This window comes from Zonotrichia leucophrys, chromosome 1A (assembly GCF_028769735.1).
Source record: "Zonotrichia leucophrys gambelii isolate GWCS_2022_RI chromosome 1A, RI_Zleu_2.0, whole genome shotgun sequence".
Classification (NCBI taxonomy): Eukaryota; Metazoa; Chordata; class Aves; order Passeriformes; family Passerellidae; genus Zonotrichia; species Zonotrichia leucophrys.
The window spans coordinates 15042093-15058840 of record NC_088170.1 but is presented as its reverse complement, the minus strand read 5'-3'; the positions used below and the strand labels follow the sequence as shown (position 1 = coordinate 15058840).

Below are 16748 nucleotides of genomic sequence, written 5' to 3'. Positions count from 1 at the left end.
CTGCTGTGTGTGCAGAGGAGCTGATCCCAAGGCTGTCCCTCTGCCATGCCTCCTGCCCAGCCCGCCCAGCAGCTGCTTGCCCAGTGCTCTGACAGGTCCTGCCGGTGAGCGGAGAAGGGGAAATGTTATTTTTTCCCATGTATACAATGAAAGGAAGCGCTGTAATAAATGGAGTGAGGTAAAAAGGCTTTCCCGGCACATTACCTTCTAACACTTCTTCATCCTGTTTCTCTGCTCCAGGTCCCACTCTGCTGTGGGGAGCAGGACTGAATTCCCCACAGCTGGCTCCTGTCTGCCCCCAGGGCCTGGCTTCCTCAGGCAGGGAAAGCCCTGCTTTGTCCTGTCAAGGGGATGAAGGATGTCTCCCCCTTGGAGCTGGGTAGAGGAGGTCTCTTGCACCTCGGTGCATTGGAGCTGGTGTAGGGAAGTGCTATTTCATTGCTAATATAGCAAAAGGAATAACAAAGTCTCCAGAAATTATGTAAAAGACAAGAGGGGTGGGTGGGAGGGTGGAGAGAGGAAACACTTGGAGATGTCTGCAGTGCTTCCTGTTTGCTTCTGAAAATTATGAGTCAGATCCCCCAGAAACAAAAGAGAGGGGTTTGAAAAATGGTGAGATTTAAAAAAAGTAATCATGCGTGCATCTGTTCTCTTGGTCTTCTGGTTTTTGAGCTTTCAGAGCTGGAGGCCATTTTTCACATTTTTCAGGGCAGTGGTGACAGCAAGGAACACACATTCTTTTCCAGTGAAAGTAGATGGATTTTAATATCTCTCAATGCAGCATCAGGAAGGAGACCAATAGAAAAGGCACCAAAGATCGCATGGTCTGGAATAAAATTTGTGATAGCATCACAGTTCTTCTAGAGTTGATTGCTTTGGCTTGGAGAGGTGTAACCCTGGTTTGGCTTTGTCTTAGTTAGATGTAACCCTGGAGCTGGTTTGCCTTTGCTTTCTGAGGTATATACTTTGGCACAGAAGGGAGAAGGTGCATTGTGTGTGCCCAGATTGTGTTTGATACTGATCCAGAGGGAAGAACCATGCTCCTTTTTCCCAGGTCAAACAAGTCTGCATCTTTAAAAGCCATGGATTCTGTGGGATTTGTAGCATGAGTGCTGATAAGTGTATGTGTGTACAGCAGGATTGCACTTAAAAGGAAAAATGAAGTGGATATCATTGTTCCACTTATCGTATCACCAAGTGCAGGCTTTTTTAGAAAACCTGATTTCTTTGTTTCGCTGCCAGTTAATTCCCAGTAAATATATGTAAGTGATAAAAGACTCCAGTTTTCCCAGTAGAAAGTGATTATTTGCAGATGTTTTTCCTCCATTAAGGTGTCAGGATAAGCTGTGTGAGGAGACCTGGAAGCATTTCCTTCAGCTGAAAAGAATGCTGCTGAACTGGAGGGCCTGAAGGTAGAAGGCCAAATTAATTTCTTTGTAACAGAGCTTGTTAAGACACACCTTAGAAGGTGATCTGACTGACAGGTGACAGCACAGCCAGAGTCAGAGCTCCTTGGTGCTCAGCAGAGTCATTACTGAGAGCTCAGGTGGACCCCAAAAAATTTTGAATTAATAAATAAACACCTGCTCTTGTGTGCTCTGGGTGCTGGATGCAATAGCCTGTACTGCTGTAAGTGTTTTCTGGAGTGATTGTTGCCATTGTGCTGTCCCCAAACCCTGTGCAGGGATGGGCCTGGAGGGGTCCTGGAAGTGCTCAGCCACCCTGGTTAGAATGCTGAGCAGATGTGGGGCTTTCTGTGCCTCAGAGCTGGGAGAGTCCTTGGGCATGTGAGATTGGCTGTTGTGGTGTAGCCTCCTGGTGGGAGATGCCAGCCTGCCTCGTGGTTGGTTTGAGAAAGGTCTGAAACAGTTTTGAGATGTGAACCTGCTTGTGATGTCATTTTCCTGCTTTAAAATGATGGTCATGAAAAGTTCCCACAAGTAGAACAGGCTCACAGCTGTCCCCTTGCACAGAGGTGACTGTTTTGCCACCCTGCTTGTGGCTGCTGTTTCGTGACTCTCCTACTTCCCAGCTCCTTCCACTGTGGCCAGAGCATTCCCAAGCATTTCCTCTCCAGGGTTCTGCTCTGAGCTGTACGCAGGACTCGCTCAAGCGAGTGTGTGCAGGTCGGGGTAGGTGTGGCAAAGGGCTCCCAGAGCAGCTCCCAGCAACTGGGAAAGCAGCTCTGAGACAATCTGGAACAGCTCCCAAAATGATCTCTCCCTGTAGGAAACTGGCTCTTCTCAGTTTTAAAACAAGTAAATAAAGTCACTGTGATTTCTCAGCTGGTTTTTGGTTTTTTTTTTTTTGGAAGGTTTTTTTTTAACTTGCTGCTGAAGAAAGAGAAGAGCAAAGAAAATGCAAAAATACCTGGGCAAGCTGCAAAAATTTGTAAACATTTATTGTTGCAAAGTGAAAATAAAAATCATACAATCCTTTGTTGAGAGAGTTGGAGCACGTGTTGATGTGGAGGTGTTTCCTGTGCACAATTCTCATTGCCACCGGTGAGAGCTGGACACATCAAAGGGCGAGCAGACCTTGTTCAGGGAATTCCTGCCAGCCAAAGTCATTGTCCCCAGGGGCAGAAGGAAAGGCTGAAACCAGCAGCAGGATTTTGGGAGCTGGATTGCGTGCTGGCTACAAGCTTGTGGGTGGTTATGCTGTTCAACCTGAGAGCTGTCTCCTTTTGTCTGAGGGCAAAAACCAGGCAGCACTGTAATTCCAGAGCAAGGGGGTGGTCAGGAAATGTTCATGTTCCAGGTGTAAAGCCCAGGTTTGCACCCAGTGCCAGGATATGGCACATCTCATGGAAAGGGGCTGTGGCTGGGGGAGCTCAGGATGTGTTGTATGAGTGTGCTTGGATGGTTTCTGTGGCTGCTGAAGGAAGGTGCACTAAAGGAGGGGTATAAAAAGCACTGGGTCAGGTGCTGAGTTGCTGCAGAAAAGGGCTGTCTGACTAGTTTCAGTGGAATTGTATGTGTTCACACTAGCCTGGGACTTGTCCCCATTGTTCACCTCTGAAATGAGGTGAGCCCTTTGTTTGGTACCCTGAAATATAACAGTGTTTGTAACACGGAGGGTTTTGTTATCTGTATTGTCTGAAAAATTGGGGTTTTTTAATTAAGCAAAAAATAAGGCATGTAAAATTTGCCTCTCCTGTGTAAAATAAGCACCTCAGAATGTGTAAAATGTCAGCACTTTGGTTGAGCAATGTTTTCCACTCGCATTTTTACATAGTGTGGCATGGGTTGGTCTGCTGGATTATTGTTGTTTGTGTTACAAAATGGAGAAAGAACTTGGATCGTTTTCCAGGATTTACATTCCAACCTGTGTTTGCTGGATTGATAGTTTTTTCATGTATATATTTTTGTATGCATTTGTTTGCCTGCATATATGTTGTCATTCTAGATGCTGCGGTTCATTATAGGCCCTACAGTAGCGTCTGGGGCTGGTTTGTCTGCTTAAACAACAATATTTTTACACTGTGCTATTTCAGCAAAGTTTACTAATTTTCTTCCTTTGCTTATGCTTCCTTTCTACAGTAAGTGTTGCCATTTTGATGAGTAGGTGTGACTGCCTTCATTATGGAGATGAAGTCACTTTTTGATCACTGGACAGATATTGGCATTTCTCAACAGTGTTTTTCTGGGTAAATCTCTCCATTTTCATTAAGTGCTGTTAGCAGTGAACAATCCAGCCTTTCTGACTCCTTTTGTTGGCACATAGTTCTTCAAAGCAGTCCTTTCAAGTGGCCATTCACAAATATGGGCAAAGGTGAGAAAAAAACCTCAAATTCTTCTGTTGTAAACTAGATGTAGAATTTCTTTTGATTTGGATTATTTTCCCTATGCTGCTGGCTTAGCTTTGTTGTCTGTGGCTGAATAGGTAACTCTGCAATGAGTTCTGCTTGGTTTTGGGAGCAGTGATGCTGTACTAGGATCTCTTTTCTGAAGTCACTGTGTACCATGGAAAATTAAACTAAGTCTGATAGGGACCAGTTAGTGAGCTGCATGCCTAAAAATTCACATGAAGATGCGAGGTTGCTTCTGGCACCCTCATTTTTAGTTTACAGTGGTCCCAGTGTCAGTGTTTTTAATGTGTGTTAGGTTGATATACCTAGTAGTTCTACTGTATCTGTGCTTTCTTACATTGAGACAGCTGAGTTGCAGACCTGTTATGGGTGGTTGTAAAGTGTGAGCAAGCAGAGTTAAAGTCATGTGTGTGATCTTGGTTTACACCTAAGTTTGGGCCAAATCCTGGGCTTGTTACAGTGCTTGCATTCCATATGTAGTTAGGTGGATTAAGTGGAAATGCTGCAGAGGTTAGATTGCAATTAAATCTTTGATGAATGACCCTCAGTGTGAGGTGCTGACGCTGCTGCTTCTTTAAACTTCATCCCTCAGTGCAGTTCTGGGAAGTTGGGATGATGGGGGTGAAGTCCTGGCCTCAGAGACATCAGTGGAAATTTTGTCCATTCAAAGACAGCCAAGATTTCACCTAAAAGGAAAATGTTAGTAGTGGAAAAATTGTCCAGTCCTCCAGGTGATGTGCACTATTATTGGGTATGTGTTCTGCAAGCCACTAAAGAAAACCTTCAGAAAGCTTTCCTAATACTCATTTTATAATTTCAGTTTTTTTAGCTTTAATAAAAATTTCACCCAAAAGAGGGTTTGCCTGTGGAAGGGTTTTCCAGTTAAATGCCTTTGGGCTGCCGTAACATCCTTGTGTGATAGACTCTTACTTTTCATATTAAAAAAAAATCAAAAAGAAACAAAGGAAGAAATCAACCATTTCCTTGGGTTTATGGGAATGTAATTTGTTTATCAAAGGCACTGAGACAGACTGAAGCCAAAACCTGCCTGGGAGCAGAGTGCCACTGTTGTAGAGAAGTACAGCAGGACTGGGTGTGCCTGGGGAGGGAGCTGGGTGGGATAGGCTGGCACACCTCCTCCCATGGCCAGTTCCCCATGGAATCACAGAATATCCTGAGCTGGAAGGACCCACAAGGATCATTGAGTCCAACTCCTGGCCTTGCACAGCCTCAGGAATCACACCCTGTGCCTTAGAGCATTGTCCAAACACTTTTTGAGCTCTCTCAGCCTTGTGACTGTGACCAATTCCCAGTCCCCTTTTGACAGCAGAATAGAGGTGTGCTTGGCACCACTGAGAATGACTTGATGTATGTTCTATTGATGTGAGGATCTTGAAATACTGTGCAAATGCTCAATTGTCTGGCAAAAATCAGTATGTCCAAGTGTACGTCTGTACCATTTTCTTGGTGCGTTAATGGCTTACCTATTACACAGGCCAAGAAAATTGCAAAAGTGAGACTAAAATCTAAGAATCATGCTTTCTCCCTTCCTCTGCAACCTCCAAATAACATTTTATTCCTTTGTAATAATTTATTTCAGCTCTGTTCTTATAATTTAATGGAAATTGCACAATGTTTTAAATGTAAATATAGCTATAAAAAGGGATAAACAAGTTCTACCGAACAGAAGCTTTTGCAATCTAAAAGCATGATTGGATATAACACAATACAATAGAATAACAAAATGACATTCAAGATTTATTGCTGGATTACTTAATTGAGCAGAAAAACTTCTGCTTTTACTCCTTCCCCCTTAACATGCAAGCCTGCAGGTACAGTTACAAGAATGTATGAATGCACTATCAGATAAGGGAAAAAACTTTAGGGCTAATTATTTATGCAGTTATTAGTGCAAATGTGGAGCTGCCTGCTTGTATGGTGATGTTTTTGTTTCCCACTATGCTTGGGATTGTGCTTTCTGCCCTTGTGTCTCCACACTCTTTGCTAATACAAAGTGACCCCACAAGCATTTTTTTGGGATGGTGGGAATGGCTGAATGTTCCTGCTCTGTGTAGCTCTGATAAAATGCATCCACACCTTGGTTTCACGCTGAAGGTTATTAATGGTGAAATTTGTGTGTTGTTTTAGACACCTTCAGGAGTTTGGAATGTTTTAGATGCATAGAATTTTGCTTTCCCAGTGTAAGGGTATTAATTAAACATCTCCTTTCAACCTGTTTTATGCTTTGTGTTTGTGGCAATTAAAATTTGTTCAGGAAGGAAAGTATAAAGTTTCTAAGGTTTGAGGCAGGCAGGAGCCAGACTTTCTTGTGTCTGTGCTGCTGTACCTCACTGGTATGAAGTTCTTAAAATACTGTGTTCTGCTGTCCTCCCATTTGTTGAAAAAGCTTTTTAGCATGGAACCTTCCTAAGTTGTAGAGAGGTTTAATAGCCCTTCTATAAGTGCAAGGAAAAGCCTTTTTATTTTCTTCTTGAGCTGGGATTAATCTAGGAGACCCTAAAAGATGTGAAAAGATGATGGTGAAAAATTTGGCCTTGGAAAGAGACAGGAAAAAGGACACATTTCATACAAGGTAGCTAAACATTGAGTTGTAAATAATTTGAAGCAGGACTGGTAGTCAGAAAGGAGTATGAACTCACATTTTGGGAAGGGTGAGGTAGGATGACTGTAGATTTTTGGCAGGAGACCACTTGAAGCACACAAGAAGTGGGCTGACCTAGATGCCTGATAAGAGGCTCAGTGAAATGAAAAGTGGGTGGACTTGGAGAAGAACTGGGTGGATCTGATTGTTTTGGCACTTTGGTATTTGATGTTTGATTTCCAGGGCAGCAAAATTTTAATCACCTATTGTTCGTTATTGGTTGGTTTCTTGGTGGTATGACTCTCATCTCCCTTCCCGAGTGGGTGCTGGGATGCGTGGAGCACAGGAGAGGCTTCGTGCTGCAGTTTGGGAGGAAAGAGGTGTTCTGGGTGGCACGTGCTGTTCCTGGGAGGAACAGTTCTGTGGAGGGGGTTGTGTGAAGGGAAATCTGAGGAGCAAAGTGAGGGAGGCTTTGTGGGCCGCTCCTTTGTTCACGAGCGGATGGTGAGGTTATGTGGTTTTGGGATGGCACCTCAGCATTCTTTGTGAACAAATATGTTGCTGAGCTCCACTGGCAGTTCAAATGTCCACCTTCTGTTGCTGATGCCTGTTACCAACTTTGCCCCTCTTCCTGCTGCTGCCCAGGCCTTGTGCTGCTCAAAAAGGCAGTGAAATTATGATACTATTAAGAGAATAAATGCTGAGCAATGTGAGTGTCTTGCATTGAAGACATTGCCTCTAAATTAGGTTTTTCAGCTTTTTGAGGAGTAAAACACTCCATAGATGTTTGAATAGTACCAAATGTATAATAGACATCAGCAGCTGGGTCTTGTATTTTTAAACAAGTTATGCACACATGTGCAGTTCCACCTATGGGATAGTCTGTGCTCATGTGTTTATTCAGGTATTGTTGTACTTAATAATATTGGCTATGATTACTGGGTGGAAATCTCTGTTGGTAGGAAGAGACAAAATAGATTTCAGGATAGTATTTTTGAAACTAAAGGTATAAAGCTAAGATAAATAATATGTGGCTGCTTCCTTTGACAATCTAAAAAGCATCTTATGTTATGAAAGAGACCTAAAATTCATGAAACCAACCATAATTCCTTTCCCACTGTTTTCTTACATTGGTGTTTGTTCTTTGAGAATTCAACTGTATCTCAGTAGTAAATCTAAAATAACTCATCACTGGGAACAGTCCTTCTAGGATTACAGCTGTACAACTATTCCTTGACTCTTGCACTACATCTTCAAGTTCCTAGAAACCTTTTGTGTATTTACCTTTAGCCTGTGTTAGGTAATCAGGGGAGCTTGCAGGACACAGAGACTTACGGAGCATATATGATTCCTATCTATGAACTCAGGCACCATTAGACTTTTCTGCCAACATACTTTGCTTATCAGTTATACTTCTGTTGCTCAGTCCTGCTCCTCCTCTGTGTTCTTCCTCCCATTTCTGCAGGGAAGAGGCAGCTTCAGCTCCACCAGATGATGGCAGGAGAGGAAGAGAGGTGCAGAACTCTACAGGGTCATGCTCTGACCACTTGACATGAGGCAGAGCTTTCTTCCTGTGCAGTGACCAAACCCTGAACAGATTGGCCAGAGAGGGTGTGGAGTGTCCTCACTGGAGATCTTCCAGAGCTGCCTGGGCACAATCCTGTGCTCTGGAGTGGCCTTGCTGGAGCAGGGAGGTGGGACCAGCTGGCCCACTGTGGCTCCTTCCACCCTGACCCATCCTGGGTGACTTTGTGATGATAGTGGAGAGTTGAAACTGCCTTTACTTCCCCCCTGCCTCTGTGGAGAGGCACACCTTATCTCCTAGGCATTGCTTCAGGTAGCTCCAATTCTTGTTTAATGAGCCTTTGTACACTGTAGCTGTGTACACTTCTGTACATGTGAGGCCTTAATGGCTTAAACACCTGCTGGTCTGTGAGGTTGGCTGCCTGTGGCACAATGATGAGGAACTGCCCTTGCTTGCCCTGGAGTGAGTGGAAAAACTTCCACTGGCTTTAGTGGAAGAATGCCTGGGCATCTGTGACAAGCAATCCCATGAGCATTGTTGCCTTCAGCCCCGAATTCTGCAATTACTGAATACAAAGGGCCGTGCGTAAAGTCCAGGGCTGTAATTTCTGTTTTGGCTTTCCTGACGATTTATCTTAGGCACTACCAAGGAACTGTACATCTTAATTACAGCAGTTACTTGGAGGGATTGTGCAAGCCCCAGGTATTTACTGTGTTCAGGGGAGAACTGGCTCAGCTAGAGATCATTTCATACATGTGCAGGGATCTCCTTTGTCATTTATGTACTACCAACATATGGAAAACTGAAATGCAGTTGTGTTGTATGTGTCAGGTGCTAAATGACAGCAGAGAGCACAAAGCAGTATTGTCTGTGGTCCAGCTGAGGAATTAAACCCCTTGAAGTTTGTTAAAGCTTCTCTGATAGTACCATGGTTAAGTGGCTTGAATATTTGCACCATAATTTGGATCAGTGTTTACATAGCTTGCACATTTTATGGTATAATACAATAAATACAATACAATAAATTCTGCCTTTATCTGAAAAGCCTGGTCTGGTGCACTTTGGCCTCCTATTTAAACCTACTAGCAAGTGATCTTAAAACCTGCTGTGGTGTGGCCTGGCAGTCACTGCAGGTGCCCAGGACCTTTTGCAGCCATGCCTGTTGTTTGTTTTCACTCATCTCAAATGGATTTGTTAGCAGGTTACAAAGGTTTTGAATTGCTGCTTGTTTAAGGCAGCCACCTCGCAGGTGTCAGTAACAAACCAGCGGCTGCTTTTGGCTCGCTATAAAAGTGGGATTTGAATATTTTAAATTGTGTGTCAGAGGAAGTGGTCTGTGTTTGAAGAGCCTCTTGTGTTCCCCTCCACAGGGCGGGCTGAAGTCTTGCATCATGTGGAATGTGCAGCTCAGCTCTCCCTACGGTACCGTAACAAGCACCTCCAGAGTAAACAAGGAGCTGTTAGCCTCCCTGGAGGTCATGCAGCTGGAATACAGGATGAATGGCATCATGGGCAAATGCTGGGGATTAAATTGTTAATTTAGTAACTGCTAAATAAACAAAGCGATACTTTCCTCAGATTTTTGTTCTGTGTTATAAGAAACAAAGATGTGGGAAGCTGGGGTGCTGAGCAAGGGCTTAGGAGGTGATGTTCCTGCTCTGTCATGCCACTGCCCTGACACATGTCAATCAACCGTTCTGTGCTCTGATTTTGTGTCCATAGGATGGGAGCGGCACCAGCTCCTTTTCCCATTGTCTTCTCTGATGTCTTTGGTTCCTGAATGCTGCCAAACTCATTTATGGTCCTTATCTTTGTGCCTTTAGAGAATGGTGAGCAGCAAGTGATTGCTATTACTTGTTAGATGTCTGTTCTCTGCAAGGCCAGTGTGTTTGAGCACTGCAGCTGGCTGCCTCAGAGAGTGTGCAGCATCTCATTTGTTTTGCTCAGCACCAACACCTTGTTTTCTGTCTGGCTTTTGCTACAGTGGCATGCCATGGTGAGAGTTTTGCATTTCACCCATAGTTGTTGTCATGAGGGTGTGCAAGTTGTCACCAAGGAACACAGGAGATTCCTTGTGAGTTATGGTTGACTTTTCAATATGCCTCCATCCTGACAGTGCTTAAGGTCAAATCTTATGGGTTCCTCCTTAAAAACCTTCCAGGGATTTTGTTGAGAGTGAGTGTTGGCATAAAAACCCTTTGGCAAAGCTCCTGTTTAAGGTAATCCTTTCCAGTCAGCTCTCAGTGACTCCAGGTTTTAGGTGCTGTTTACAGGAAGATTTGGCCTATTAGAACATGGACAGAATGCAGGATGCCTACAAGACTCTTCCTGAGGCGTGCTTCCCAAACCTCACTCTGTTCTTGTTAAGCCTGGCCTAACCTAGACTGTGAAGAACACAACTCCCTAAGGCCCCCTGCTTGCTCCTGAAGCTGTTTCTTCAATTCTCCTTCTTCACTGAGACCATGTTTGCATCCAAGTCTGTAATGAGATTGGAACTGCTGACTTCCAAAATTCTTTGTCATTTTTGCCCCTGGGAGCTGCAGCTACAGTGGAGACTTTGTCATCTTGCTAGAGGTGTGCTGGGGGATTGGCCTTGCTGTGCTTGTGGCTGGAGGCAAAGCTTTCACCAGCTTGAGTCAAAGCTGAATGCATCTATTGTGTAACTTGGCTGAAGCCAATTTGTGTTTTTTATTTCAATTTCCAACAAAAATGCTGCTAAGAATGTTGCTGTGAAGTGGCAGGGCAGTAGTGTGTCCTTAAACATGATTTTCCTGAATAATTGTTTGAAATGGGCAAATTATTTACAGGATGCTTCCTGAAAGGAAGCTGAATTTATGTCTAGGAAGTTCTGAGATAAGTTTAACAATTCATATTTTAAATTTTATTGTTTATTTAACTTCTAAAATATTACGAGAAATATATTAGATTTGTCATCTAGATTTTCTGCTGTGGACTAAAGAAATGCTTATTCATTTTAGCACAGGAAAATGTGGTCTTGGGAGTTTTGATCAGAGCTGAACCTTAATTTCACATGCCTCCTCAGAGGAAAAAAATGGGAAATGGTGAAGAAGAAAATCTGACAGCTGCAGAGAAAAAAAACTGTTTCTGATTGAGGGTTAATGGCTCAGATGAAGGAAAACATAAATTTTACATGGAACATCAATGTATTTGGTGTGACAAAAGGGATTTTAACTGGATTTAAATGAAGTGGGATCTGAAACACAGACCATAATTTAGTGCAGTAGAAGAAATCCCTGTCTGCAAGGAAAATGTAGACTTTCTTGGTTATGCTTAGTAACTGAATAACAGAGTTTCTAAGGTATTTTATCTGTTACACTGGAGAAATGTGGAAGCTTTTGGCTCTGTGGTGTGGCAGGCGTGTCTGTGCATTTATAAACATTGATAGCATGTTTTAGTGAGTGTGATAACTTTTGTTTTCCCAGGTTGGTGGATGACCGGTGTGTGGTCCAGCCAGAGGCCGGTGACCTTGCCAATCCTCCAAAGAAGTTCCGAGGTCAGTAACTGCGGATCATTTCTCTTTCATGACCAACTGGTGCTGTTCTACCTCCTTGGGCACTTTTGCCATGGGACTTCCCAGAGGGTTTGTGGACCCAGGGACTTAGTTTCAAACTGGAACATGAGTGGCAGATTTTGAGAATGAATTACAAAATTTGCAAAGGCACAAGAGGCAGTAGAAACTATGGGGAAAGGGGCTGAATTTTCCTGTAGTCCAAGAGTTACTTGCTTTGTGCTGCACATTGAACACTGATCCCCTGCCCTGTGACAAACTCTTTGCTCCAGCCCTGCTCTCACTGTAAATGGGAAAGAAACTTGTGAGGTCCAAAGCTACTTGAGCTGATGAATTGTTTATTTTCTTTTCAAGATAAGATACCATTTTAAGGAGTACCCCCAAATATTTTCTCAGCTTTTTGTTTTGCTTTTGCTTAAAACAGTATGATTTTTTTCAGCTTGACCTTGTAGATTTGGATAATTCTGCTCTTTTGCTTATTGGAAAAAAAATAACAGTGTGCTGACAACTTTTAGTTTTTACTTCTTGACTGCTAAAAAAGTACTCATAGCTATGCCAGAGCAGAGCCTGATCCAGGCCTCTTTTGGCTTAAAAGGGCTTGGATTCACACTGGTTCTGAGATAAAGAGAGTATGACTTGCCTGATTTAGAGCAAGGGAAATTGTTTCATGGCTGTTTGTATCTATTTTCAATGATCTTTAAGGTCCCTTCCAACCCAAACCATTCTATGATTGTCAGGGCTTCCACTGACATCTTACCCTTAGTATTTTATTTGCAGTCTTTATGTATATGCTACTATTGCAAAAAATAAAGCATTTAAAACATCAGGAGAGTGAAGTTCTACTTTCCCAGAGAGCTCATGACTTTTTTTCCATTGTATATTCAGAAAACATCAGCAGTTGGTTCCAGTTCCAGCTGTGAGTGTTCAGCATGCTGGCTGAAAGTGAGGATGCGTACTTAGAAACTAACAAACAGTAATAAATTTCAGTCCCTGGTGTGACTGAATAACTTAAAAGCAGAGCTGAGGGTAGCATCCAGTGTGGCTTTCAGGCTGCATGACTGTGATTTCACCCCCTCACTGCCTGCTAGTGACTGACTCACACTTTCCAGGCTGCACAAAATATCAGGTGGGGATTCTTTGGATGATATTTCTGTCACTGAACTATCCTGATGTGTTCCTAAAGTTGACCATATCCAGGTTTCTAGATGAGACTAAGGTCAATTGGAAAGATTTGTGATAGGATAATTGAATACACCCAAATGCTTACAACTAAGGATCTCAACAGAGCTTAAAAAAAAAACCCATCATTTTTTTCACTGTCTAGTGTTTGAAGGGGGCTTGATTTTATAACTTCAGTACATTAGAGTTCTTTTCTTGCAGTTCTGTGTTGTTCATTTCCAACTTCAAAAGGCAGACAAAGAAAAAGTTGTTAGGTTTCTGTGTTGGTGATTTGAGCACTTCGATGCAGGGTGGAAGCTGATTGAGCTCCCAGCACTAATGATTTGCCATCAGTGGTGGCAGCACAGGTGGAGCAGATGTCAGAGGGAGGTGGCACACTGACAAATGTACAGCTGTTTTCTGCTGCTGGGGAAGCTGAGGTCCTTTCTCGTGAGTTACATCCCAGCTTCTGTAGGGGAGTGGTTTCCATTAGTTGTGGACAGTTTTGGCTCTGTCCCTTATTGTAACCTCTGTCTGTTGCTTGCATAACACATCCCTTTATCTGCAGTTGCCTCTGCTCCCTCTTCTCCACAGCATCAAACCTTTCCTTCTCTCTAACTCAGATCCTCCACTTTTTGTGGATTCCATCTTTTCCCTCTCCCTCCCTGCCCCAAAACTTTTTAGTAGCTACTCTCCTCCTGCCTGCTGCTGCTTAGCTCCTTTTGCAATCTTTCTTCCAGTCACTCATTAGCTCTCTCTTCTTTATAGTGCTCCATAGCCTAATTTTGGGACTGCTGACATGGTGGTAGCAAGCAAATGTGGATGAGCCGCAACACAGAATGATTTGGATTGGAAGGCACCTTAAAGCCCCTCTCATTCCAGCCTCCTGCCATGAGCAAGAACACCTTCCACTATCCCAGGTTGCTCAGAGCCCCATCCAGCCTGGCCTTGGACACTGCCAGGGATGGGGCAGCCACAGCTTCTCTGGGCACCCTGTGCCAGGGCCTCAGCACCCTCACAGGGCACAATTTCTTCCTTATGTCCAATCTGAATGCAACCTTTTTCAGTTTGAAACCATTCCCCCTTGCCCTGTCACTCCAGGCCCTTTAAAAAGTCATTCTCCATCCTGCTTTCTTTTAAGCCCCCTGAAGGTACTGATAGGTGCTATAAGGTCTCTAACACCTGTAGGAAGGAGAAACTAAATTAGTGAAAATATAATTGTCACATTAATTTAAGCAACCCATCTTTCTATAAAAGCATGGCTATAGTGTTAGGTGCACTGAATATCATACCAGCTTAAGTATCCATAACCAATGTGTGTTCAGGAGGATGGCTGCAGGAAAGATAAGCCTATCATTTGGATGTTTTCTCCTTCATCCTTTAAGTCAAATTCCAAGTGTGAGAATAGCAGGAGCTTTGCTGAGAGCCCAGCAGAAACTTGCTGTCTAATTGACATTTAGTGCTTGAACCTCAGAGGTGTCTCTGCCATGAGAGCAACCAAAAGCACATCTCTGCTATGCTTTGCTAAATTTCTTAGCTCTGCTCAGAGCCCTGAGGCAAAAGAGTTTCTAAATATTGTTCTTATAATCAAGAATCTAAGCAAAATCCATATTTTTCTTCCCAAGAATCTTCTGGGAAATAGCTTTCAATTAAAGCAGCGAAGTTAACAAACCAAACAAAAACTGCTTTAAGTAGGTTCTTAACATGAAAGGAAGACTTAGGCATGAATGATTAATTGTATGATTAGACATAAGCAGCTGAAAATAACATCTAAGAGCAGGATGAGTAGGGCCTCTTCACTAATAGGAACTGCTGTCTGCATGGTTTACAGTGTTTTTATCACTGATAGCTGAACTGGCGTTGATTTGAGGTTAGAGCACGACCTGGGAGTCAAAGAAGTATGAGAAAAACATGTTTCTAACAAGATGTTTAGATTTCAAGGGCTGACTCTGAAAATTAATATCAGAGAGGACTATGTTTGCTCTTTTTTGGTAATATTTTATCAACTCTTTCCCCAGTGGGAGGGACAAAAAAGAAAGATTGTGGTTTTGACTTGTATCTCCCCTACGGGGTTCACTCAGAGATCAAATCAAGGTACTGAGCTGTTGGCCTGAGCTGAAAGCCTATGTAAAGAGGTGTCCCAAAATAGCAGTTTCATTTTTGCTATGTGTTTACTTTCTTTTTTTTTTTTGAGTGGGTGGTTGCTATTCTGGTTGTTTCAGAACATCCTGCAGCGTGGAGGGTTTTTAAGCTCAGGGAAGATGTGGTTGCTTCTCATTTTGTGTCCATATGAAGAAGCTGTGCTCCCCATTCCTGTCCCAGTCACACTGGGATGAGCCTGGAGGGGCTCTGTGTTCACCAGGGTGCACATCCAGATTTGCATCAGTGCAAAGGAGGGTGGAATTTGGTCCCACACGTTCCTGAAGCCTGGTGAGAAATCCCACAGAACATTCACTGTATTGCATTGAAGGGACCAATCAAACAGGTGCTTCATGTCTTAATTCCAGCTGAAGCTGCTGAGATCCAAAGCACTGAGTGTGGAGATGGAAACACACACTGTGCTGCAGGGCTGGGTTCACAGAGACTGGCAAGAACAGTGTGTGCCAGGAGTTGTGTGCCTCTGCAGAAAAGCCACATCATGAGCCACCCTACTGCAGGTTTCCTTAGGCTGGGACCCCAAACACTCCAGCTTGATGTCTCTATCTCCAGTAGGAAACACTTCCAGCTTCCAAGGTGTAAAATAGCACAGATGAGACCTGCTTGTTGATCAAGGAAAAGGAGCACGAGTCTCATTCCTATTTTAATGTAAAATTACTTAAGTTTTTAAACTGGTTTAAACTTTCTTATTCGTAACTTGTATTACTTTGATTTCTTGGGGCTTCTGCAGTGAAAGTGATGCTGGTTCCTAAATACCCTCCTTTGCCTTTCAGGTTTTAGTCTGATCTAAGATTTTCCTGACATTGTTCTTTTTCTTCTCTCCCTTCCATTACCTTTCTCTGCACTCTCTCTTCTTCCTCCCACCCTTTCCTCTTCCATCTGCCATTTTTCTTTTTACTTGCTGTCTACATAATTTTGGTTTATCCTTTTATTTTCTTCTTGCTTCTTCCATTTCCATAATTGCTTAAATTTCCTTCTCTTTCTTGTTGTCCTGCCTAGGAAACTTCATTGCCTCACTCCTTGCTCCTCCACATTTTTCTCTTTTCATTTTCACACTAGTATTTTTTTACCTTTTTGTCCATTTTTTCCCCCCCAAAGCAAGTAGATTTGTACACACTATGATTTTATTGCCCTGTCACTTCCACTTACCCATTTCTCTGGTTTTAGTAAAGCCATGTGATAATTTCTCTAGTTCTGCAAACCAAAGAAATCTTCCATGATGGACAAGAGTTGAATTTCTAACACTTTAAAAATAAAACAAACCCAAGAGAGGGCAGGGAGAGAAAGCATCTGACAAATATTGATTTAGACCGTCTTTATCCAATATCCAGAAACATTTAAAGGGCATAATAGGAGTTATTTTCCTTTTCAGACTTCCTGAGTAAAGGTGCTATTTGCTTACCTTTGATATTCCCTCCTTAAATGTTTCTCTTCCTGAGGACTAATTATGTAAAACTCCATAAAGTAATGGATTGGGAACTAGGACTACCTGGGAATGTCTGGAGAAGTCAGAAGAGACATTCTGTCTCATGAGTGGGTTGCTAGACTGACCTCCAGGAGGGAATGGCTTTTTGATCTGCTGTGTAAGATTATAAAGTTGCTTTATAATCTTATGCCTCAGTTTCTCTTTTTTTTTCCTGTTTATTTGAACTGTAGCATCTCTAGGGCAGGCACTGTTCCACCTCCTTACAATGTTTAGGATCATGAAGCTTGAATTTACATAGTTTTGTTACTCTAATAAAAAAAAAGAAAAAAAAACCAGAGAAAAATAATGAGAGGGCCTGGTTTCGATGCATCTGGAATCCTAAAAAGTAAAATAAAATAGGAAAAAAAGCTTGTTTGGGAACAAATAATATGACTTTTTAGTCTACAAATTGAGGGAAATACAATTGAAGTAATACTGATTTGGAAAAGTGGTAGCACCATGCTCTGAGACTCTGCAGGAGGATGGGAAGCACTGTGTTTA

At 42.8% G+C, this 16748-nt stretch overlaps 1 protein-coding gene across 6 annotated transcripts in view; it reads left to right on the top strand.

Moving 5' to 3' along the window:
- ITPR2 (inositol 1,4,5-trisphosphate receptor type 2) overlaps positions 1–16748 on the top strand; it is a 244366-nt gene that overhangs the window by 17349 nt on the left and 210269 nt on the right. For all 6 annotated transcript variants that reach the window (XM_064701183.1, XM_064701180.1, XM_064701196.1 and 3 more), the window contains exon 2: positions 11382–11452. In XM_064701183.1, coding sequence (XP_064557253.1) covers positions 11382–11452 — 71 coding nt within the window. The remainder of the gene's footprint in view (positions 1–11381; positions 11453–16748) is intronic.